At 42.1% G+C, this 24,602-nt stretch overlaps 2 protein-coding genes across 3 annotated transcripts; both read right to left on the bottom strand.

Moving 5' to 3' along the window:
* Window positions 1–660: 660 nt before the first annotated feature.
* Window positions 661–11,530, bottom strand: ticrr (TopBP1-interacting, checkpoint, and replication regulator). 2 transcript variants are annotated; one of them, XM_084672890.1, is made up of 22 exons: window positions 10,410–11,530; window positions 10,045–10,315; window positions 9,648–9,880; window positions 9,126–9,345; window positions 8,884–9,028; window positions 8,581–8,720; window positions 8,133–8,339; window positions 7,832–7,977; window positions 7,587–7,687; window positions 7,413–7,500; window positions 7,233–7,315; window positions 6,789–7,022; window positions 6,494–6,581; window positions 6,247–6,328; window positions 6,007–6,144; window positions 4,844–4,934; window positions 4,642–4,700; window positions 4,174–4,314; window positions 3,876–4,027; window positions 1,530–3,735; window positions 1,286–1,408; window positions 661–1,192 (listed from the first exon to the last, which is right to left on the bottom strand). In XM_084672890.1, the coding sequence occupies exons 1-22, from the start codon at window positions 11,076–11,078 to the stop codon at window positions 1,077–1,079; spliced, it is 5,733 nt and encodes a 1,910-aa protein (XP_084529016.1). In that variant the 5' UTR covers window positions 11,079–11,530; the 3' UTR covers window positions 661–1,076. The 2 variants fall into 2 exon arrangements, with proteins under 2 accessions (XP_084529016.1, XP_084529017.1); XM_084672891.1 differs by having other exon boundaries at window positions 4,174–4,311.
* Window positions 11,531–16,177: 4,647 nt separating this feature from the next.
* Window positions 16,178–17,817, bottom strand: c14h11orf96 (chromosome 14 C11orf96 homolog). Its single transcript, XM_084671232.1, has one exon. It carries the CDS (start codon window positions 17,390–17,392, stop codon window positions 17,015–17,017), a length of 378 nt encoding a protein of 125 aa, XP_084527358.1. The 5' UTR covers window positions 17,393–17,817; the 3' UTR covers window positions 16,178–17,014.
* Between the last annotated feature and the right edge of the window lie 6,785 nt (window positions 17,818–24,602).

The raw sequence follows: 24,602 nt of genomic DNA, 5'->3' as shown, positions 1-24,602 counted from the left end.
ATTAAACCCTACGTTAAAAACAAGAATGCCATGAAAATGCAAATATTAATTATTTAGTCTGTTTAAGTCACGTTTAGTGAATTCTGAAGGGCGCGAACACGTTATTGGCGTGACTTAACGGTTTTGGTGTGAAACATTTAATTGTTGGCCGAACTAGCCTACCGAAATGCCTACCAGCATGTGCCAATACCTAATCAAGCTAGACCACATTGGCACTGAACAAAGTGGGTTACTTTGGGTGATCTTACAGCCTATTTTAGGCTCCATAGATCCAGCGACACAATTCCAAAAAGCCTAGGCTATATCCTTTCAATGACCGCCTTAAATTTGAGCTTGTTTATCATTTAAAATAGGCTACTAAGTATTTTGTAATACTGGCACCCAGTTATAGTCTGGCAAACCTTATTGAAAGGTGTGGCTCATCTTGCTTAACCTAATGTAAGTTCCGAGTGCCTACCTGACACTCGTCACACATCTAATGGCTCGCTGAGATTTAACGGCCATGCGCAAGTACACACACCTACTAACAGCAAGGAAGTAAAAAAGCTTTGTTTGAAAACCTAAAAAACATTTGATATTATTGCCGTGGATAACAGAATATTTGAAATAAAGTTTTTGAACTGATGTCTAGTCAAAAGAGAACATTAACAATATCAATTATAATAAATTAAGTATGGTACTTAAGAAAGATTGATTTTTATTTACAAATACATTGAACAATATGTTACATATTTACATCGGTTTCCCCCTTTCACTTAAAAGTTGACATTAAAAACACACAAACAAATCAATAAATTAACAATTATCAACCTTGCCTCAAAATTCAGAATGTGACTTGATTGTTGGTGATACAGATCAAATTAAAATAAAAGATGGTATTGGAAGGTTCTTGAAAAGCACAGGACCAAATAACTGTATATTTGCATTGCATCATTTATATAAAAGAAATGGTCTTCAACCCAATGTTAGGAAAAACCCTGCCACTGGTGTTTAGATTTGATTTGACTTCACTTGGCATTTTTTCTACTAGTGATTAAAACAGTATGATAGTTAAGAGAATATTGGGGCAGTGCAGATCAGGGTAGCAACCTTTTCCTGCTGTAGCTCTTGCCTTGTACTTGATGTTTGGCAGGTTGGCTGAATGGTGAGAGCTCTACTTCATACTCTACTCTCTTTTGAGACAGAGTTTCACCTGAAACAGAAAAAACGATTGATAGTAAAACAGCTGTATAGGTACATTTACCCTTTTTAAAATTAAAATATCTAAATGTAATTTAACTTTTACATTTGAGTGTTCTCTTGGAGGCAGAACTTTGTTTCCCCTTAAATAGCATGGGGGACTGAGTAAGGGCCAGGATCCCACTGGCAGACACTGGCTTCCGCACTTTGGAACTAGGTGTGGTTACCACTGTAAAGAAAAAAGAAAAGCGCAAACCAACCACAGTTAATGAATCATCAATTACCTATAATCTCCAAGAGGAAAGGAACTATGTGCCAAAGAAACGTTTTGATCAAATGTAATGACCTACCAGACTGGACACCCTTTCCAGAAGTGAGGAATATTTCTTCACCTCCCAGAGGTTCAGCATCATCAGACTCAAGACCCAGGCTCTCCATCCACAGTATGTCCTCTTGCTGGTTGGTTGGCGATGTTTCAGATATTTTAACAGGGGAGGTCTGATTGAACCTTATGCTCAATAGTGGGGCTTCATTGGCTGGGGGCCCTTCGGTTTCCTCAGTCTCCTGTAGCCTGTAAACTCCTTCTAGATCGGCATCTTCCAGCATCTCCAGCTCCTCCATCAACTGTTCTCCTTTTGGGCCACGGTCCTTGGTCCCCAACACCCCAGTCTGGGCCCTCTTCTTGCGAGGCCAGCTGTTGAGGGATTCTGGGGTGGACCTCCCATGGCTCTGGGGGGACGGGGTCAAGGGGAGGAGTTCAGCCATGCCCAGTGGGGACATGGTGTAGGATTGGCAAATGTACGTCTGGATGCTTCCACCCTTTCCTGGGGTGCTTTTGGCTGGGGTCACATGAGCACAGAGGGATGGTGAGACACAGCCTGGGTCTCTGTGTTTGGGGCAGAAGGCCAGAGGGCTTTCCATTTGAAGAGGTTTTACACCACCCGAGGGAGTGCGAGCTCCTGATCTGAGAGCACCATCATTTCCCTCATCGTTGTTACTGAAGGAATCTGTGCGTTTAAACTTGAGCTTTGGAAGACCAGATGCCTGCATTTCCAGTTCTACTTGGTATGTAAGAGCATTTGAGGAGGCATTAGTTTGCGTCTTTTTGCGACTAGGAGTTCTAGGTGAAGAGAACCGCAGAGGTTCAGTGGAGTATCCCAAACGCGCTGCTGCCTCCCTTTGCTGGCGGTCAGGAGTTTGCCGAAAACCGTAATTTCGGCCAGGTGTGGTATGCAGTGGTGGTTTGGGAGAGGCAGCTGTGAGTACAAATGTTGTTTGGGGCTCAGTCACTTTCCTGGAGAAGCTAATGTTCATTTTGATACCTCCAGTGAGCTGGGTCTTCATGACAGCAGCATCAGAAATGTCAATACTCTCCTCCTCTGTGGTTGCCGTGCTAAGCTGTGAGGAGTCACAGAGTTGTGAGTCTGTGTGGGACCCTAACTCGGTTTCCCCCACAGAACCTTGACAGGACTCAGGCAGTTGCTTTCCATCAGGCAAGTCTAACTGAATTTTACAATTAGTGCTAGCTGGCACTGGTACTAGGCTTTCACAAGACGGGGATCTCCTGGTTCCTACCCTGAGATTTTGGCAAGACCTAGTCCTAGTCAAACGGTTCCCTGAAGATGATGAAGCAGTAGCATCTCCTGACTCTCTCAGGGAAGGTTTAGTGGGAGTCTTTGGTAATGTTTCAGGACTTAATGATGTAGTGGAACCCTTTACAGGAGTGATTAAGCCCCTGGATGGAGACTTGAGCTTAAAGTCTTTGACTGGAGTTCCTCCAGAGCGAGTGAGCATGCAGTGAGAAGGACAGGGGGTCTTACTGGGGGTTCTGTTGTTCAGCATGGATGGGGGAGACATGTCAAGAGGTGTGGTAACACTGATAGGAAAAGTGTTTTTTACTGGTGTGTTGGGCTCTCCAAATACCTTCTCAGATGATTGATGGCAATCATTCTTAGATATCTCTTTAGAAACCACTATAGAAAGTTCTGGACTCCTAGGTTGTGATAATTCATGGTTATGTATTGGTAATCTTTCTTTCTTGAACACATTCCCTACTCTGTTTGGACTACTGGCTGGACAGCAAAACGCGTTGGGGTTTCCCAATAGTCTTGGGGAGCTTCGAGTTGAAAGAGTAGGAGACTCTGGCACCTTGAAATCCATGTTTTCTGCACGTGTAGGTTTTTGTGGTGATGGTGACCAAGTGACACTCTTCTTTGGGGTTCTAGAACAGGGGCTCTGGAGCAAGCGAGCTCTAGCAGGTGACATACACTCTAGTAATGTTTTGACTGGTGTTCTTAGAATGCCTTTTAGGGGGCTTTCCTTCTGAGGTGTTTCCAATACCAGGCTCCTTCTGGTTGGAGATCTAAATGGGCTGCCTCTTACAGCCATTCCAGTGAAAGGCCCTTCTACTGGGCTCTCTGTCACAGAGAGGGCCTGAGCCCTGGAGGAGCGAGGGGTCTTAGGTGTCCTGGGGGTCTGAGTGGTTCCAGGTGTCCTGCTCCCACAAGTGGCCCTTCCACGTTTACCTGGAGACCTTGTTGCCGTTTTGTTGGGAGACTGTGAGAGCAAGATTAAATATACACATTTATGTAAAGTTGTATAATGTATAAAGCATTACATTTAATAAGCAAGTATTAGGAATTGGTAATCTCAGACTAGACCAGTATTACCATTAGAAGTGGAAGAGTTGGGCCTACCTCAAAAACTTCAGATTCTGTGGACAGCTTTGTCTTGCTGGCCCTGGTTGCATAGATCTCAGAAGAGGTTGAAGCAGAGGGACCACCAGGCGACTGTGTGGCCCCAAAAAGAAGGCGTACAGGAGACCGAACAGCCCTCAGATTAACCGCAGCTGTTCATTAATGACAAAGAAACATTAGAAACAATTAATCTGGCCAATTTTGCCAACAAAAGATTCCTGAGAAATTGACAGTTTAACAACTTCCGGAACAATTAACCTGCCTGTGGCAGCATATTGAATTATTCACTCATACTTGCCTTTTTTGCTGTCACTGGGGGGAAGCTGCGAAGAGGAAAGCGCCCTGCCTAGGTTTCGGGAGCTAGGTTGAGTGGTTGAGTAGAAGGTACTAGAATGTCTCCTTGCAAAGTTCTTTATTCTTGGACTTCTCCTGAGGTCTGCTGCAACAGTTGGGAAAAAGGACAGCCTAGTAAACATTTCACAGCACCATAGAAATCAGCATATCCACACACACTTATATAACCAGGGTTTCCCACAGAAAATGTGTTAGTTAAGGTGGTAGGGTGGGATGCTGCAGTCAGACCTAATGAAGGGAGACTGGCGTTTTGGAATGGAAGGGAGAAAACAGTACAGAGTAACATGGCAGATATCGTTTTTTTCTTCTTTACAACATAGTTAAGGTGGCAGGCGTGTGTTGCTTAGGCGGCTGCCTTAACTGTAAAGTGCTGCGGGAAACCTTGATAACAGATGTGGCATCAATCACTGACCTTCAGCAGGCTTCACTGGGGACTCCTCTACGATGCACTGTTCAGTTGGGACAGATCTCCTGAAACGAAAACTTATTGTTAAACTGTCACTCAATTTGTCAAGGTAAACTGTTTTATTTATTTTGAAAAGGGTTAGAGAACCACATTCGTTGCTAAATACACTCTTGCTATAATTCTACTGGCTAATGACTCCAAAACTAACCTGCCCAGTTTCTGACGGTGCAGCAGACGATTAGAGACCTGCTTGTGGAGGGGTGTCTCAGTCACTTTCTTCGTCAGTAATTTACACCGCTCTGAAAGGGCAGATTTCCACACACAACACCATGTACACATTTGAATGTCGACTGTCTAGTGGAGGGATAAACCACGAGAGGAGCGGTTGTAAAGTATCTGTAGCCTTTTCTTCCAGTGACACTCAGATCAAATTTTAAAATTGCTATTCCAGTGTAGATACGGCCAAATGACTTGAGTGACAACGCTGACATAGTAGTTTGAATCAGCTTGTTTCAAAGGGGTTTTAGTTAGGGAGGAGCTGCTGCCTCAGTAACTAGAAGCAAAACACTATAAAGTGCATTTTCAGATGAGATGCAGGGAATTGCATCTACATGTTAAATGAATGAATAAACACATTTACTGATCACCCATGTGGATGTGCATTTATATCTCTGATACAGGGGTTTTCAAATGGTTTTGTCCCAGGGACCACCATTCTTACTAGAAAGTAATCCGCGGCCCACTGATGTGCCTGCGCGCATGTGTGCCTACGTGTGTGTGTGTGCGCAGGCATGTGGATAGACGGAAGTTTTAACATTTGGTTTTCCATGTTGCTTTTATTTAAAAACCTCAAACAAATCTTTATATATCTACTTAAAACCTCAAACAATATACATAGAATCTGAAAAATTGAAATGTGTGTGTATGTGAGATTCTGAACACTAATAAAATATAAATAAAAAAAATCAAACAGACCTAGAAAAATCTGTGAAGCGAATGTATATATATATTTAAATCAATGGTGGACTGATCTGCATAGGCTTGTGTTACGGACCCCCTGCAATACCGCCGCGGACCACCAGGGGGGGCGCGGACCCCCATTTAAAAACCCCTGCTCTAATAGAACTGAAGAGGTTTATCCATGGCACATCCTCAATATCCAATTTCTTTTAGCCAGACAGATTTCCAGATCGAAACAAACAAACTGATCGAAACAAAACCGTGTCAAATGACGTTGTGTCCTTGGGCAAGGTACTTCACCCTACTTGCCTCGGGGGGAATGTCCCTGTACTTACTGTAAGTCCCTCTGGATAAGAGCATCTGCTAAATGACTTAATGTAAATGTATAATGTAACAGAAAACATTCTTTACCATCATCATCTGTGTCTCGCACACGCTTGCGTTTCAGTCCCTCCACAGCAGACACAGACTGGCTCCGGGGAAGCTTGGCTTTCTTGGAGGGGGAGATGTTGTCCTGGTTGAACAGGTTTCTCCTGACCTTGGTGACCTCTATGGCATTTTATGAAATGGAAGTATTTATTCTTAACAACTGATCTTACAGCAGGTGAATTAAGTAGATTCTAGATTAGAATAGATCTATATTTACTACACCTTGTGCTGCTTGGTTCTTAGGTAGGACTGGTGGAGGCGCAGCAGATGGCTTTTCCACAGCAACACAGACCTTAGGTTTGACCTTTTCATAGAACATAAGCGTGATTAAGTTTCAACTTTAATGTTATTACAGTTATGTTGACCTATATCGTAAAAATTTAAGGAAGCTTCCTAGTTCTCATTTGCAAGTTAAACATACTAGTCATGATCTGTAAGCCAAAGGTTACACAGAAGCAATTCAGCTCACCACTCTGGTAGATTTCCTGGGCATCTCTATCTGGCGGAGACTCTGATTTGCTTCTGTCATACTCCTGTGCCGGGTGAGCATCCCACTCCTTAAAGACATGTGCATGTTCTTTTAGCAAACACAGCTTCTTTAATTCCAACTTTAAGGAAAACTGATATTTATCAACAAAGCATATATATAGACTGCTAATCTATTGTCCAGTAATAAAAAATCAACAACAAAAAAAATATATATACACACACAAGTATTTTATTTATTTTTTTAAGTTGAGTACATTTTCAGCTAGATGCCTCACCTTTTCCTACTGGTGGAACGGTCACGTAGGTCCAGTAGTCGTTCCCCACCGTGAGAGCCTAGACTGTGGGCAGCGGAGAGCTGTGAAGAAGAGGAGCAAGGAGATATGCTGTCCTTGGCCACAGACTCATCGCTGAAGAAGTCAGAGGGGAGCACTGCCATTAGTGCGCCAGGCAGCTGGGTGCCCAGACTGTGGTAGACATCTGCAAGCACCCTGGGGATGGCTGTCAGGAAGCTATTAAAGGAAAAGCATACTTACATATAAGTATAGTATACTAGCTTTATCTGAATTGGTTCCAAGAGAAACATGTTGGTTAGTGATAATGATAGTGAGTACATGGTTCCGTTGTTCTATTGACAACTGAGAACAGATACAAAAAATACTAGATGGAAAATTGTGATGCACGATGGTGGTTTGACAGTTTTAAAAGAACAGCACACACACCGGGGGAGGATTTCGTCCTGCAGTAACTTGGTCAGATACTCTGGGTCTTTGGTTCGGGAGATAATCCTCAACATATCAGCCACCTGGAATAAATCATCCAAAAAGTCCAATTGAGTCATTGCCTAAAAGTAGATACTGGTAGCTATTTCTAGTTATCGGGCTATGATTAGCTGTTCCTACTTCTTCAACCATCTGCTCGGTATCCAATGAGTCAGACTGCACAGCGGGGCAGCACATCTCAAACCTCAGCACCGTTTGGAGCTTGCACCTTCGAGAACATGCATTATAACGATTAGAACATCCTGTTGGAACCCTGCCCTTCGTAAACATCCCGTCAGATACAGTAGTACTTACTCTCTGACTTTGATTTCTGCGTCTGCAACGTTTTCATAAAACTGTCGAATGGATTTACCAGACTTAAGCAGGTGCTGCTGGACAAACAAGGAGGTCTGCATCTGCCAGGCAGAGGGAAAGATTACATCAACATCAATGTCAAACACAGGCCATTTGTCTTGAATAAATACATAGATTGCACCTTTATCACTTAAAAGCTTAAACAAAATAATGTCAATAAACAGAGATAACAGCCCCAGTCTTACTGCCAGTTCTGGGTTAGGCGCTAGGAAGTTCTTCACAGCTGTAATGAGGTTCTGGGCTCCAGTGAGTAAGGAGGACTCTCTCTCCACCACTGTCTGGTCGTAGCTGGACTTCAGGTGGGACTTCAGCTCCTCCTCACTCTGAAACTCTGGACAGTACAGGGTGATAAGTTGTAATGAGTAATTAGATTAGATAAAAGTATTATATAGGCTTTCATTGCTAATGCATTACATCCTTTGCTTTATTAATATGGAGTGGGGAATATAGGCCTCACACAAAATCTATGTTTATCTCATGGCTTACTGAGGGTTGTGGATACGCCACCCTTGCCCTTGTCTCCAGAGCGTCTCTTCCCCAACTTTTCTGGCCCCCTGCCATCTGTCCCTTGGGGCTCGGTTTCAGCCTGGCTCTTCTGGGCCTCCTTTACATTCAGACGGGCCACATTGAGCATCTGCAACGAGCGACTCATCGTTTTCATCTTCTGTCTCACTGGTGTGCGTTGGGCACCACCTACAGGCCAGAGGAGAGAACAATGCACGGCAAATCAGTTTGAAAAGTACTTTCACAGAACTATAAATCAACCATGGTTTTCCATGTTCATGCTGGGAATAACTGACTTAATTGATGAACAAATGGATTTCCGCTTCATATACCAATGTTTGGCTCACAAGCATGAAAAAAAGAGTGTAAGCAGAACTACCAAAGAGCATCATCAAAGAACATACAAAATATGATTCTGAGTATCACATACGTTTCCTGCCTCTCTTGTTGGCATGGACCTGGGAGGTCTTGTAGAGTTCTGCAAGACTGTTGACCAGATCCTGCTGGGCAACAGGGAGCTCCTCTCCCTGGCCTTCTTCTTCTACCAACTCTGGCACTGCATGCAGCAGCCTGGATACATAAGACACAAATCAACAAATGCACTGAGTGAGGACACTGTCATGATAGTCACATTTATAGAGAGCAACCACACAGTATATGAACATATATTTGTATACACACTTTCACAAATAGTAATGAAATAAAGGACTACAGATAAATTATGACAGTCTACCTTATTGACTCCATGAGGTGAGAGCTGACACCTGATTGGTCAGAATGGGGGAACCAGCCCTCAACAAGGCCAGTTGTCAGAGTGCTGGACCAATGACTTAGTTCTTGCTGCACCCAGTCAGGAATCTGGGGATTGTCCCCCGGGGCTAGATGATGCACAAAAATCACATCCACTTATTCATCAATCATCAACAGTCATCAATTTATGGCAGACTAAGAGTCGATAATTAATTCACCCCTCACCACTCTCTCCTTCTCTGTCCATGATGTCATAGACTACTCCGAGAACACTGCTGACCACCGCAGGTAGGTCTGCAGGTGCATTAGGGGCAATTACATCAGCAGTAAGGACATCATTGTTGTGGATGAGCGCAGGATGAAAAACGGTGAGAAGGGCTGTGAAACTCGACAGAGGGGACAGGACTGCCGAGCAGATCAGGCCACTGGCACGCACCTCAGCAAACTGTGGACGCAAGATGTCCCAGTATTTAGCAGGGAGACAATCAATTGTGTGTGTGTGTGTGTTGAGTAAACGTGGGAGAAAACATAACATCTTGCTAATGAATTTAGACAAGTAGTGTTAAATACTAGACCAAGAGATAAGTGCCTTTTTAGGCACCGTTTTCTCTTTTGGTCAACATTCTCTACATAAGGCTGATTGAATTAGGCATGCAGTAGTACTACTACACAGTGCATGAATAGTTCAGAGATGGGAAGTCATTATAGGTTGTGTGTTGAGCAAGTATAACTGAACAGCATGTTTACCATATGCACATCCTGAGTGAAGAGTTCATGCAGAAGTTGTTTGAAGGCTTCATTGTCATGGTCCGAAGGATCAGGACTCTGCACCATCCAGGACTCTGAAGCAACCTCGGTGGAAGAGTGGGCCTCCCAGCCCTGAAGCACCCCCTTCAGACACACCGTCACTGGGGGGAGGAGGAGGCCCTGTCTCCTTGCCATGGGTTCCAATGACATACTGCAGGTATATGGAGCATCACCTGTGTAGGTGGAAAGGAGCACAGGAGTCATAACAATGAAAATCACATATTTCACTATAAAACAAATTCCAGTAATGTTTACTTGTGTGTTTTGGTCTGGGGTCAGTGTTTTTAGTGTGAGTGACTACTGCTTTGGCAAGTGGGATATTTGACAAGTCACAGACCTTGCTCCCATTGCAGCAATCCTCTAAGGACAGGGAAAGCCAAGCGGTTCTGTCGCTGAGAGGACAAAAGGTATCCGATACTGGCATCTAGAGGAAAGACCTCCCTTCCCACTGTAGAAGCAGTGGTGTCGAGGCCAGTGTCCAGCCCATGAGAGGAGTTCTGGTGACAGCAGAGGTTTAGCAGTGTAACCAGGGGAATCACTCTGCCCCCCACCTTAATCAGCAACTCTGCTAGTCTGTCAGACCCCAGATGGTCCGCACTTTTCATCACCTAAAATAAAACATCCGGTTAACATTAGGTTAATAGGACATCACTGGAATTGCACTCTTGCAAACTTAGAACTACATTTTGTCTAGCCACTAACCTGGAGGTAATGACTGCTGTCTACCCAGTGAAGGATAACTTGACGATGGATAAACATTTCAGTTAGTCCTTTTGGTAGGATAAACTCTGACACATCCGTGTTGCTATCACGTTCAGGTAGACAAATGTATGCGTCCATTTGTGCCATTGAGTGCGGGCATTCGGACACGAGAAATAACACATTTCTCCCTCCACCTGACACGTCCTCCTCCAGTTGAGAAGAACCCTTAGTTGTTCGATTTGACTTCCTAGGTCTCAATGACAGTTTGGTGGGAGATGTTATGTCCGGTCTGTCCCATTGGAAATCCAGCAGCGCCTCTTTCAGTGCGTTTTGTATAGTAACAGATCGGTTGCATTTCTTTGGAAGAGTGTCGGTCTTCTCTCTTTCTTCCAATTTGGATTGAAACTCTACCTCAAAGTCTTCAAAAGTTTTGTCTCGTAGTTCTTTGAAGTCCGAGCCTCGGGAAACGAGGTTCGCATTTCGCCCCCCCAGTGACCGAATGAATTTGTAACCCCAACGTACTTTGTCGAATCCATATTTGTATCCGAAATGTAGCAGAATTCTTAGAATGCCCTGTTTCAGTGGGTGGGTTTTGCCATTTTCAGTAGAAGCGTGTTCAGATCCTTGACAGTTGACATCAATAACAAAAACGACGTTCTGCAATGCCATTGTTTGAAAACAACATCAGATCCATTTACGCCTGTGTAAGCTACTGATTAAGCTAGGGCTAAGGTTAGCTAACACGTCTTCTCTTACAACGAGGTCTCTTAACCACACAGCCTCATAAAGTAACACACGTGCACACATTCACCCGGCACGTTAATAAAGTCCCATTAATATGTCACGTCTCTTTGTACAATTTAAATATGAAACAGACTATCTAACAACCAAGTTAGTCGAAAAGGTTCGCCATTTTCTGTTCAAGTCAACTCTTCGCGCCGCTTTTGTCGAAGTTCCACCCCTTTGCTGTGATTGGCAGGCCATCGAATTTGGTCTCTCGCAGGCCCTGGAGAAAAGCTCACTCGCCCTCACTAAAAAACATAACAATGAAAAACGGCTGACTGAAAAGGTCGAATTTTCTGATGAATGTAAAAAAGCACCAATACCACTTCATTGTATGTTTTGGCTATAGGCTACATAACTAAGGGTCACCGTAGTAACCAGAACATCATAGGCAACGGGTGACCAGATGAGTTTGTGGACATAAGTGGACAAGAGGACATCTCCGGCTAAAAGAGGACGTCTGGTCACCCTATGATAGGCTTCTATGTAATACAATGCATGTGAATTGAAAATGAAGGGTGGAACTTGGATGTGAATTTAAATATGGAGAAATTATAGATTTTGCTAATAAAAAACATGTATGCCATTGACATCTGTCAGAAGTGCATTGTGTGCATATCTTGCACACGAACATGGTGCTCGATAAGTCTCAATACTATTTAAGACACTGTTATCAATGTATATGTTCTGTAGAGCAGTTTATCCGCCAAAGTACCTCTATACAATCTTCAATGTGTGCTAAAATGACATCCCCTGACAAGCCATGCTGATCAATTTTGTCCCTATCTGCCTTCGATCTTGTGCACCTGCTTTGGTCTGAAGATAACCACGCCCCTCTCGCAATGTAGGAAATAAATACAGCACAGAAATAAATGTGGTGTTTGGAAATATATGTGGAGTTAGGAAATAAAAGTCTCAATAAATAATCAAATACTGTGGCACTAGGAAATAAATGTCCTATATAATTAATAAAAGTTGTCTATACAAAAACTTCATTTTTAAATAAGTAAATGTATTTATTTAGGAAAATGGATTCAGCTATATATTAATACGATTATATATTTATTGCCATATTTTTTTAATTTCAGGGTTTATTTTATATCCATATTTATTTATTTATGTATTAACCTATTTATTTATTTAATTTGGACTAAAACAGCATTCCATACCTCTGGTGGTCAAAACAATAAGTGTAGCCTACTTACCTTATTTAGACTTGGACATAATATGTCCTTACTTCAGAAGGATACTAACCCATGCTCCACTAAGAATTCGTTAGGACACTTTTCCCAGACTACCAAGTTACAAAAACAAGTACTTTAATGGCACCAAGAACTTGAGTTGTGTTTTTTTGTCTGAAATTATGGTCAAGTGGATTTGACAGGGATTTGGATGTTTTGAAACCTTTTTACTACAAAGTGCACTGCAACCAAATAAGGAGACCGCCTAGCCATGCTAATCACAATCAGTTCTTACAGCTCTTGAATAATCAGGTTTAGAGACAGTGTAAGGGAGTTTGTGAACATAAACTGAACAGTAGGCTGTCAGTTCTGATATTATTCCAGCAATGTATTATTCTGTACTCCTGGTAAAGGCGGAAGAAATCCAGTTTTGGTCTTAGTGGGTCTGTTTGGGTTGGACAGGCTTATGAGAACCATCTGTGGTGTTTTATTCAGTGTGCGTCATGACCTCCCTAAGCTGTCATCGATCTGCACAAATGATGGTTAGAGAGGAAAGATGTTGAAACAAAATGGAAGAGTACACTCTGCTACCAGTTTTTGGTCCAACACAGGATTGTTTGTCTGTTCTGGCATAGTGAATGAAGTATGGAGGGAAAGTTAACATCCTATATCGGTCTCTATCCCTCATTCTCTTGATCTCTCTCTCTCTCTCTCTGTTTCTCTCTCGCTTTCACTCTCACTCTCCCTTTCTCTCTTCCCCTCTCTTCTTTCTCTCACTCTCCCTAAAATGGAAAATTCCCCCATTCAGTGTCTGGCTTTGATCTGATGCTTCATGCTTTCCCCTGGGTTTTCTCACGATCCTCTCCCAGTTCAGCAACTGGTGAAATAGATAAATCCATCAAAGTATGTACACATACACAATATTAAAAAAAAAGAAGCATAATCTCTGCTAAGGTTTATACAAGTATTGATATTATATTAAAAGATAACACAAGTGTCTGCATTTATACACGTGACATTTGCATTGCATTTTGCACCTGATTTGCTATTATCTTTAAACCTAAAGAGCATGTCTATATACAAAGCCCTCGAGGAAATTCTGACTGTCGTTGAGACCAATTCCTTTCACTTTAAGACATTAAAGAGGTTGAAACCGTGGTCTTTGAAAACAGAACTCTGGAAAGAACATTTAGTCATTAAGCAGACACTCTTATCCAGAGCAAAGAAAAGACCAAAGAAAATAAATAGGTCGCCTTCTGTCTGGCATTGACATTCACCTCATATCTGTGTCAGAATAGGGGGATGAAGGCTTTCAGCTGAAAAAAGACAGAAAGAGGGAGGGCGAGATGGGGAAGAAAGAGAGAAATAAAGAGACGAAAAGGGGGACTGGTTAGTCCCATTAGAGGCCCCTCTATCGTTATCCCAGATGTGGGTCAGGGATCCAGATATTTAGATGAGCAAGCTTTAAAACTGACACACTAGTCTGTCGGAAGTGTTTTGTCAGAAATTTCAGTCACTTTCTAACATGTGCAACTTCCCATTAACCAGGTGTTAGCCGATCCTGAAAGGGATATTACACTTAAGGTTTCACCAAATGTTGTTAGATGGCCCATGCCAGATATATAACAATATGATCTAGCAGTAAGCCTTAATCCTAAAGGAATGAGTAAAAAGCATAGAACACCCTGATATTTCAAGAAAGTGATTCGTACATGAATTAGACATGTATCTGAATAAAAAAAATACTTGTATTACTTGCTTGTTCAAGGTATTTTTTTGTTTTCTACAAATGTGCACTAAACATCAACAAGTTCCTACAAGTGGTTAGAACTTTGAGGGATATCCTAGCATCTCTTGACAACCAAGCTAATTGTGGCATCCTCACAGAAGGTAAAGGGGCTGGTGGTTAGTCACGTGCCATCATCCAACGCCTAGTCCAATTAATATTCAGACAACCTCATGGACTACCTCTTCAGTGAAGCCCTTAGTCCAATGCCCACTCAACCTTCAGCTTAGTTTGATTATCTCTAGCTATATTACTACCTCTCTGTCTATGTATTGTTTATATAATTTATTTCTTCAGAGTGCAAATTATTCAATAACAATCGAGTTAACTCATGCAAAATTAAATATTGAGTAAATGGTTACTCTTTCTTCTTTTAGTGTTTTTAGGAACCCGAAGCAGTTGGTGGACGCTGTTAGGGTTCTGATCACAGACTGGGTCATTTTGCTTTCCATTCTCTCCTTCCCTTTGTATGTGCCTTTCTCCAGACAAACAATATAGAAAAGAGTAAAGGGAAGATGGATTTCCCACTCAAGAAAGAGAGGAAGCCCATTACACCAGTTGGGGTCATTAAAGGTTGACTCAGTAAGTTCCACTGTGTCATAGTCTGTCAAGGCTTGTTTTTTGGGGACTTTGCAGTGGCTTTTCAAGTTATTGTATTGGAAAATATTTGCCTGTTTGGAAATGGAAGATAAATAAAAGAAACTTTTTAGGCCTGACCAGTCATGATGAGGCTGAATGATGGTGCTTTGTGTCTCTATCCATCTGTTTGCATGGATATCCAGGACTCAAATCTGTCTTTCTCTCTCTGATCAAAACTGAAAATAGCATGTTTATGTAAGAACACCAAATGTTACATAAGCACTACCCTGTAAAGCTTTTTCAAATATTCCTGCTCTTAAACATAACATATTTTAATTGAGGCTCTGCAAACAGAGAAGCAACCAGAAAAGGGACCAAGTAAATTAGTAAACAGCAGACAGAGCACAGTGAGCACCTCCACGTAGTATGTATATATATATATATATATATATATATATATATATATATATATATATATATATATATATATATATATATATAAACTAAACAGCCATAACAGCTAACAGGGGCCAAAATATCAATAAAGTGAGTGTTTTGGTAAAGGAAACATTTTGGTGGGGTGAACACGTGATGAATCATACGGTACATTTTGCTGACACAATTTTGACCATCACAGTTTGTTCACGTTGTCCCATCTCCATGGCAACAGTATAAGAAGTAGGTTGCGGGAGAACAAAGGACACAGGAGGGATGACGTGGAGAAGGCAGTCACCAAGGCACAGGAGATGAGAAGTACGTTTCACAGATATAATATAAAATATACTTTCATCTCTCTCCATGTCTTTCTCAAACACAAACACAATCTTTTTTTTTTTATCTCACTCTCTGTTTCCAACTAGTGTGCATGTGTGACGTACAACATCCATACTTTTATTGTTACACAAAATGATCAACAGATGCTGTGCGTTCACACTTAATTGCAGCATCACTTGAAGTCCTTAATCAACACAATGGGCCAGTGTTTGTGTGCTCGAGTAAAGTTGAGCCGAGGCACTGGCCTTTAAAAATGCTTCCAGCTGGCCAATGTCTTTCCTCCTCTGGGCGTCTCTGGCTGTAGCCCAGAAAGTAGCTCATGTTTGAAGAGCAGGAAATGTTTACAGTTCAAGACTGGGGTCAAATTCGGAGTGGTTAGGGAGTCGGGCTATTAATCAGAAGGTTGTTGGTTCGATTCCCGGCCATGCAAAATGACGTTGTGTCCTTGGGAAAGGCACTTCACCCTACCTGCCTTGGGGAGAATGTTCCTGTACGTGTAAGTCGCTCTGGATAAGAGCGTCTACTAAATATGAATGTACAAGACTGGAGAGCTTACGGTTGCTGACAATAAACATGTGCATTCATTTACATATACTTTGCTTGTAGAATATAATGCATGAAGATATTTGAGAAAATGTCTATTAATTTATGGACGACAAAGGAAATAGATTGTCAAATATTTATTAAAATACATAAGAAACAACACAATCATCATATCTGTAAAACAAAAGTATAAAGATATTCTTTCAGAAATCAATCAGGTGACTTTATAAGTCAAAAGAATGAGCAAAATAACATTGATAATTCCACTATTTTATGTTAAGAAAATACATATCTGGAAGCGTATTATGTTTCTACTCTTAAGATTTGACAATAGTGTAAAACATTACACTGGTGTAGAGCATAGACATCAAAGTGAAGAGTTATGATGAAGCTCTGTAAAACTTGTGCGTGCTATGATTTTTCAAAAACCTCTTTGTCACGTCTTTGATGAGTGGTAACTCAGCAGAATATACTGTTACAAAAAGACATGAAAATAAACGTTGACCATTTCCATCCTTTTGAAATCCAAGGACACGTTGCATTTTTGAGACTGTTTCAAGTAAAATCTCGTTGTTTCTTAGTAATCTAAGATAGCAAAGGAATACATTTCAGTGGTGTATTGAACACTGCGTCTCTGGTAACACTTCTCTATATGCAGCTTTAGCAACATAACCAGCCAGTATTAACATTACTGGTAGAGTTATTTACAAAATAACACAAATGCAAAATACAGTAATATACATTGATATGAGAATATATATATATATTTTGTAGAAAGTGTTGGCCTTTATTTATTTAAGCCAATGGCATCTACGCTTGCTGGAGCGGATAGGCCAACAGTTCAGTTCAGTTAATTAACTGTTAAGCTAATTAGTTAGTTCTCTGTTTCAGGTGAATGTTGAAAGAAGGGGTAAAATTGGAGTGAGCAACCACCAGGAAGTGGGCCTGTGCTTCTCCCCTTACTGGGTGGAGTCGGAGTCACTGGAGTCCAGGCTGGCCTGTGTAGATGTGGTGGTCCGGCTGTTGAGGGTGGCGGGGCAGTGGAGCGCCTGTGTGCTCCTCCTCAGGTTCTCCAGCGACTGCAGGAATGACCGGCGAGCTCTCTCCTCCTCCAACGGGGATGCTCCTTCCTCCTCCACCTCTGCAATCTCAGCGAAGGTGACAGGCTGGGTTTTAAAGCGGGCTTCCCGGGGCCGGCGAGGGCGGCTTTTCCCCCGGGCTGGGCCCTTTGGGACAGGCAGTTGCTGAGGAAACTCCTCCATGGCTGAGGCTAGCAGGTGGGCTGGAAGTACGTGGAAGCTGGAAGTGTCCAGGGGTATCTGACGCACAGTGGCCATGTTGGCAAAAAGGCCTCTGAACCAAATTTCAAAAGATCAAGTGTGCACTCAGGTTTGAAACCGGGAGTGAAAGGACTCAGATGAGTAAAAAAAATAAAATAAAGAAAGAAAACAGAAACAAACTATTGCTATTTTTTCCTCCCACTTACTTTGCAGTTTATTTTCTCAGATTCCTCCGCTTCAATCTGAGAGGATCTATCTTAGAGGACAGTGCGAGAAAGTTTCCAGTAATAGCACATCAAACCGTAACGTTATATCAGTGCCTGTACTGAAGAAAGGCTTTTAGGTGTCACGGTCTGTTCTTCAAATCGTTCAGTCCTCGTAAATGTGAACCAGTCTGAATCTTTTAATCTTTTTCCCTCTCCGTTCGAAGTTGTCCCTGTCTCGGTTTGTAAATGCTACTGCCACAGAAAGCTCCAGTGCATGCTTTTATAGTGCCTCTCTACCCCTCCCTCTCTCTTCCCACTCCTCTCTTTTTTTGGAGTCCCTCCCTCGTTCCAACACTCTCAGTCATGGTTCCGGCTTCCATAGCAGACGTGAGTGTCAGGCTCTCAAAATAAAAAAGTGTATGTGAGAGAGAGAGAGACAGAGAGAGAGAGAGAGAGAGAGAGAGACAGAGAGAGACAGAGACAGAGACAGAGACAGAGACAGAGACAGAGACAGAGACAGAGACAGAGACAGATGCGTAAAAAGAAAGAGGAAAGGGGGATTAACAAGGTAGTGAGAGAGAGGTTTGTTGCAAATACTGCAACAAACACAAAGCCATGGTTGGGTAGTCTGTCTCAAGGTGCATACACAGTCCTTCAGTCCACACTTATGGGACATAACACGTGTCAGCTGTGTAGTTGGAAGGTACTCATGAAGAGAGTCAGGTGGCTGAGCGGTGAGGGAATCAGACAGACACAGACACCTTCCAGACTTCTTGAACTTCCAACTTCCTGGACGTTGGGATGTATTAATTGTTGCCATGGCAACCCATAGACAAATATTGGACCCCCCCCCCCTCTGAGCACTCCAAGATTGGCTAAATAAATATCATCACCTTCAGTATGACATAGTGATGATGACTATATATTTGGACCTGGCTGATGACTCATCAGATTATGTCAATCAGCCTCCATTTGTTTGCCAGAGCAGAGGTGACATGTTTTTAAAGGGCTGACCTCCAAAGGGTTTCTCTGTCCAGGAAGCAGGGTCACAGCGATAATGACAGCGTCTAATAGGGCTTCTTTACCGTCGGTCTCAAACGGAAATCAACACACATGCTACAGGGGTTATTAGTAGTTCGTGTTAAGTTGCAAATAACCTCCCCAGGCTCTATATTTGGTGCTTCAGTAGTAAGATTTCCACGCCCCCAGTCCACCCCCCTTTCCATCTTCCACCAATAGTCACCAGTTGTCAAGTGACATCAGATGACATGACAAGAGTAAGTGTGTGACATACATATCTGATATACATTTGAGCATGTGATATGTGAGATGTGTGCACACGCACGTGATTGACTGCATGGGAATAGTATGTGTTTGTGTGCGCATGCGCGTACTGTATGTCAACACTTATTTGAATTTACGGCGTACCCACCCACACTTGTGGACGAATGGAGCAGTGGCTCCGCTCTGTCCTGGGGATTGGGACAGGGTTGGCTTCTTCCACTGTGGCACATGGCCTTTTTCTATTATGACTTAGCGATGGCTCCATGTGCTGTTGAGATGTTGTAACCCTGCTGTGAACATAACAACAGAGACCTAATCTTGGACTGTGCCAAACATGGTTTCTCTGCCATGAAGGTGACACGTTGACATGCAACTGTTACATGGATAAAATCTGAAGCAATGTCTACATAGAAATCCATGAAGCTATAAATGAACATGTTATAGCCCTTTGTTGACAGCAGTATAGTTAAGGAGTCTTAAAAATATGGTTTGTGAGGTCCAAAATCAGTGTTTTTTCTCAGAGACAGTTCTATTTGATACCACTACACCTATTTCCTTTTGCTTCACAGTATCTCGCTAACTAGACTGAAAGAGCAAATCAAAGAAAAAGTCTGGAGCCTAGGGCTTGCAGCAGTGACAGCTGGGTAATCCTCAGGGCTTTTCTCAAGTCTCTTTAAATAGACTCTGTTGTCCTCCTATACGTATCTATTGATCCCCATTTATGGATCTCAAACCTCTATTCATTTAGTTCAAGTTCAGCAGCGGAACAGAACCAACCAAATGTATGCAAATAAATACAGTAGAGCATTTGCTTGGAGCAAATGTATATCATGCAGCTTCTCCTTTCTGAGCTGAGGGCCTTGAACTCTTCTCCCTGCAGAAGATTTATGAAATTAAAAGCCAGCCGGGCAGACGGATGGATGGAAACAGAATCAAGCATCCTTTTTGTTTTTGTTTGTGAAGGGGGGGTGGGGGGGGGGTGGGGGGGTAGGGGGTCTAGATTTTCATTTTCCATTCCGTTGGCATGGAAACTGGGTGGAGGGGTGTGAGGGTACAGTTACATAGCTATATTACTAACTGGAACAGATAATATCAACAGGGGGGCAGAGAGGATTGTTTTTATTTGTCATGTCACCTCAAGGCTGGAGAGGGGCAGGCAGAGGGTGTGGGGGGGATCTGTGTACAGTGGTAATTAGATAGGATCCAGGAGATATCTACGTTCACTGTACACAATGCACTGTGTTTGCCTTGACATCACAGACTACACTCAAAAAAAAAAAAAACACAGCTCAATTGATTGTGTTTAATGTCTAATACCCAACCTCACCAAACCGCAGTTAAAAATATGGATATGATTTTTATGATTTTTTCAAGGAAACTAAATATATTGATGTGCTAAAGACCAGCCTGACTTTTTGCTGAGTCATTGCCTAGGTTAGAGTATTGCTGAACCCATGGAATGCAACGCCATCTTTGTACCTTGTTAGTCCAGTAATTTGTAGGTAATCAGAAGCACAGGGTGCCTTTTATCCAGTCTGGCATGTGCAAGGAAGAAGAAAAAAAGCTATTTAACAGGTCCATAAGGTCAGGAGAAGAAGACAGGCCACATTTCAGACCCAGGGGGTCCCCCTGCACCCACTGTAGTGATCCGAGCATGTTACCATGGCAAGTTCCTAAAATGTAACAGGGGGACAAACATTTTGGGGTGGGGGTTGTAAGACTGTCAGTCACAGTATAAAACTGTAGCCAGTACAGGCTACCTCTGAGCAGTACGTGTAGGCGTATGCTAAAGAGTACGCATTTGTCCCGCAAAGAGCATTTTAAAACTGTCATCTAGCTATTCTAAAAAGTTTGTATTTATAGGTCCAAATGTTTTTGCAGGAAAACTATTAAGCGACAGATGGAGGGAAGTCTTTAAATGGGTAAATAAATATGGCTCTTTCAGGGTGCTTTTGGATATCGTCCTCCCCTGAGACTTGCCCTGATAAAGATTGTAGGCACAAGAGTCAGGCATATTTATGGAGATCTGAGGTCAAAAAGGACCTTCCCACGCCTTAGAAACAACCTTAAACCTAAGCTGTGCCATAAAAAGTATATTTTGGTGATGTATGAAACTAAAAAACTCGTACGAAAAAAGCTTTGTATATTATAACATTCTAGTTATCATCAACATCATCCTGACATCAATTCAATCATCATTCATCAAAAAAGTTGTCTAATGAGCTTTCCATTGAAGCCAGAATACATTTTACATTTCTGTACCTACTCTACAAAACACATACAGTACGACTCCTCTGAGGAAACCAAATTCTTGATCAGTGTCATAGTGACGCCACACCACAAGTCCTCAACAAGTCATTTAATGAGCACTCTGTTAGAGTATGGCTAGTGGGAAGGTGCCAAAACTCACACAGGAAACCGAATCACTCACATACTGTTAGAAGACAACATTGCTGAAGACTGTCTCAGGTTATGCACTACATCCAATATAATAATATGAAGCACAGTCAGTCTGATTAGAAATCACACATTTGTGCGCATGCTTAATTAATTGTAAAGCTACTTTTCCAAACGATACAATGATTTAATGCATGGAGGCAGGTTGGATTGGAAGCCTTACAGGATATGTGAGGAAGAAATTATAGTTTGACTCCGTTAAAACAATGTGACATAAAGTTCAAGTTCTGGGTTTATGTCAGAAACATGTAAAGAAAGGATTTAAATTTTGATTCTGTATTTATTCTGTATAAAAGAATCAGAATCAGTCAAACTAGGCTGATACAGGCTGACCCTTATCTTACTAGGGATGCCACAAACATGCTTAGCTATCTGTACTAAGTAAGCCAGCTGGTTAGCCTAGGAGGGTCAAAACCTCTGTAAACTTCCACTCAAAGAGAAGCACACACATGTGCAGGATCTATGCAGGGGAGTTAGCCAATGAAAGAAAAGACAGTTACATGATTGTGGATGGACCAATGACTATTGAGAACTGTGTTGTATAAATGGTCTTGCATGGAGACTGGTCGGGAGACAACTTGGTATTACCATACCTTGTCTCCCTGCTACATGCGCAAGTAAATAAACTGCCTTGACTCCAGCGACTCTGTGCACTACTTGATAAAGATTAATCAAACAATTTATAACAAAATCTGAACGAGCAGATTAGAGAGAAAATAATCTGGCACCTCAACAAGAATGATTTCCAGATCCCTTACAGTTGTACTAGTCCCTCTCTCCCTTATAAAGCTCACAGAGGACATTATTTTTGGTAAATATTGAAAAACACAGATAGCATATACCCAACAGATGTTCATTATTCATGGACACATCACTGTCATCAGTACACAATATCGGTTACAGCGGGAACACATGGAATATAATATATGCAGAAGTAAGACAATAGCTCCTCTACTGATTGTGATCCACATAAACACATATGATTAGATTTTTCCCACAAATACTACAGTATGCCTTTTAAATCAAAATCATTTGAACAGAATCAGGAACAAGAAGAACAATCTACTATTTCCAAGGAACATGTGGTTCAACAGAAGTTCCTCTGCATTGCCTGGGATTGACATTTTGAAAGAACCGTTGGCTTTCTGAACCACATTTGGTTTTTGGAAGAAACCCCCCCCCCCACAGTGGGTAGAACCTCTGCCCAAACTATTCAGTTCAGCTGTTTGAACGATCCAGTTCTTGCAGGTTTCAGGGGCATTGGGGTCATCAAACATTAAAGGGGTTGATTGACAAGACCTGGGATTGAATCTTGAATTCAACAAGGGAGTGCTGAGAAGAGCCATGAGGCCTAAAGGGGGTAGTTATAATACTAAAGCGTATCGGTCACCACATTCCCAGACAGGCTTCCCAGCAAAACACAGCGTGGGTCACAGAGCATACTGTATGGTAACACACTTGTCTGTTTGCCCTCTCCTTCACCCTTACACACACACGGATCCAAGTGCCAGTGCAGCACAGAATACAGACATACACACAGTATATGAAGCAGAGCACTTTATAGTGTGTTTCTGGTTAACACAGCAGGACCGACTTTCTGTTTATTGTAAACCTACTCAAAGATCCACAAACTACAGGTACCCTCACTAGTGTTTAAGTCTTGATAGAATTCTCTGACACAGTATCTAACCAAACACTGACCTTTGACTATTGTGAAAACAATAGTCAGAACTTTCACTTCTAACACGAGAGGTCAACACTAACACCCCCTGGGGCTGCGCTGATCTTAAGCCAACATCTCAACACTAATTTACAGCACTTAAATGAACACCGTCCATCTTTTGGTGTACATTAATGACTAGCTCTCCTTGAAGCTTTCCTGGCATAGCTAACAGCCCCTAAGCTCAAAACAAAGGTGTGGATTGCAACAACAAAAAAACATGGAAACTTGATAGTCCTGTACTACAGACCTGTGGTACCAAACAGTTTCCACATTCAATACACACTCAGCAACTAGTTTATTTGGTAGATCTTATATCAGGTCAGAGACCCTCCTTTGGCTCTAAAAGGGCCTAAATTCTTAGGGGCCTTGGGAAATATTTCACATGGGTGTTAGTCTACTCTGAAGTGATGGAATCACCTAGTTGTTGCAGATTGAACTGTGTCAAACTAAATTCTTGCAAACTGTTTTCTACCCATGTTTATAATCTACATAGTGTAACATATTCATTTATTTATAACATCATTTACCCGCTGATTTATTGTGGGCTGCCTGGACCTTAATTAGGGTTAGCGGAAAAACTCTCCCATGTGGATACTGTTGAAAACAGGCGTGAGGTTCTTTGAGCAGCGTGTCAGTACCGTAATTAAGCAAGGCATCCAGCTATGGGAATCCTTATGACATATGTATTTCCCAGTAGATAGCCTACAGGATGTCAAAATGTACAGATCATGCGCAAGATATAGACAACAACATTATAGGCTACTGCGAAAGTATTAAACTGAGAACTATCCCTTTGCAACAGTGCTTTTATTGCATAAGTAGGTTCTAGTTGATCCTCAGGGTGGTGAAATAAACAGATCAATAAAGGTCTACAGTCAAATGAAATGTATTCAACCAACCATATTTTCATGGCTTGTAACTACTAAGCAAATCTTAGCTGGTGAAAGATTATGCAATATTTCTTTTCTTACTGAGATACTTGGAGCTACATTGGAAGCTGTTAACCTTGATGGTAAACAGTCCCAATCCCGGAGTTACAGACTGGGGATGGTTTCCTGTAGCTAAAGTACTGGACCTTATCTGTCTTGTAGACACAGTTTCCACCACAAATCCCTCCAAGTCTAAATTTGGTAACATCAAGCAAACAGCAATCCCAGAATAGCATGGACTGCCTGGTTCTCTCTCTCTCTCAGATACACACTAAACACAGACACCCAAAGAGAGTTTGACACCCAGTTCAACCAAAATGACTTTTTATGCAACCCCCCAAACTTACTAAAATCATATGCACGTACAAACTCCAACCCGCAAAACTCACGTACAGACATAGGTGCACACACCCCCTCCAGTCATTAATTACAGAGTGAAGGAGGTGCCCACTAAACCCATTACACAGCTGGAGACTCTCAATCTCTCTCCATAATCGGAACACAGAGGGCATTGCAGTACTTCCAGTATTCAGGTCAGCCTCGAGGAGGGGAGCAGGGGAAGAGGGGGCAGTACTTCTGGTCACATCAGTTACCAATATAATATTTGGGGAAGACAATATGACCTGCAACTGCCTATCTCTGCATCACATCCCTGCTTACAAGTGAGT

Source organism: Hypomesus nipponensis, chromosome 14 (assembly GCF_054491055.1).
Source record: "Hypomesus nipponensis isolate SF chromosome 14, ASM5449105v1, whole genome shotgun sequence".
Lineage (NCBI taxonomy): Eukaryota > Metazoa > Chordata > Actinopteri > Osmeriformes > Osmeridae > Hypomesus > Hypomesus nipponensis.
The sequence above is the reverse complement of the archived record's forward strand: the minus strand, read 5'-3'. Positions and strand labels throughout refer to the sequence as shown.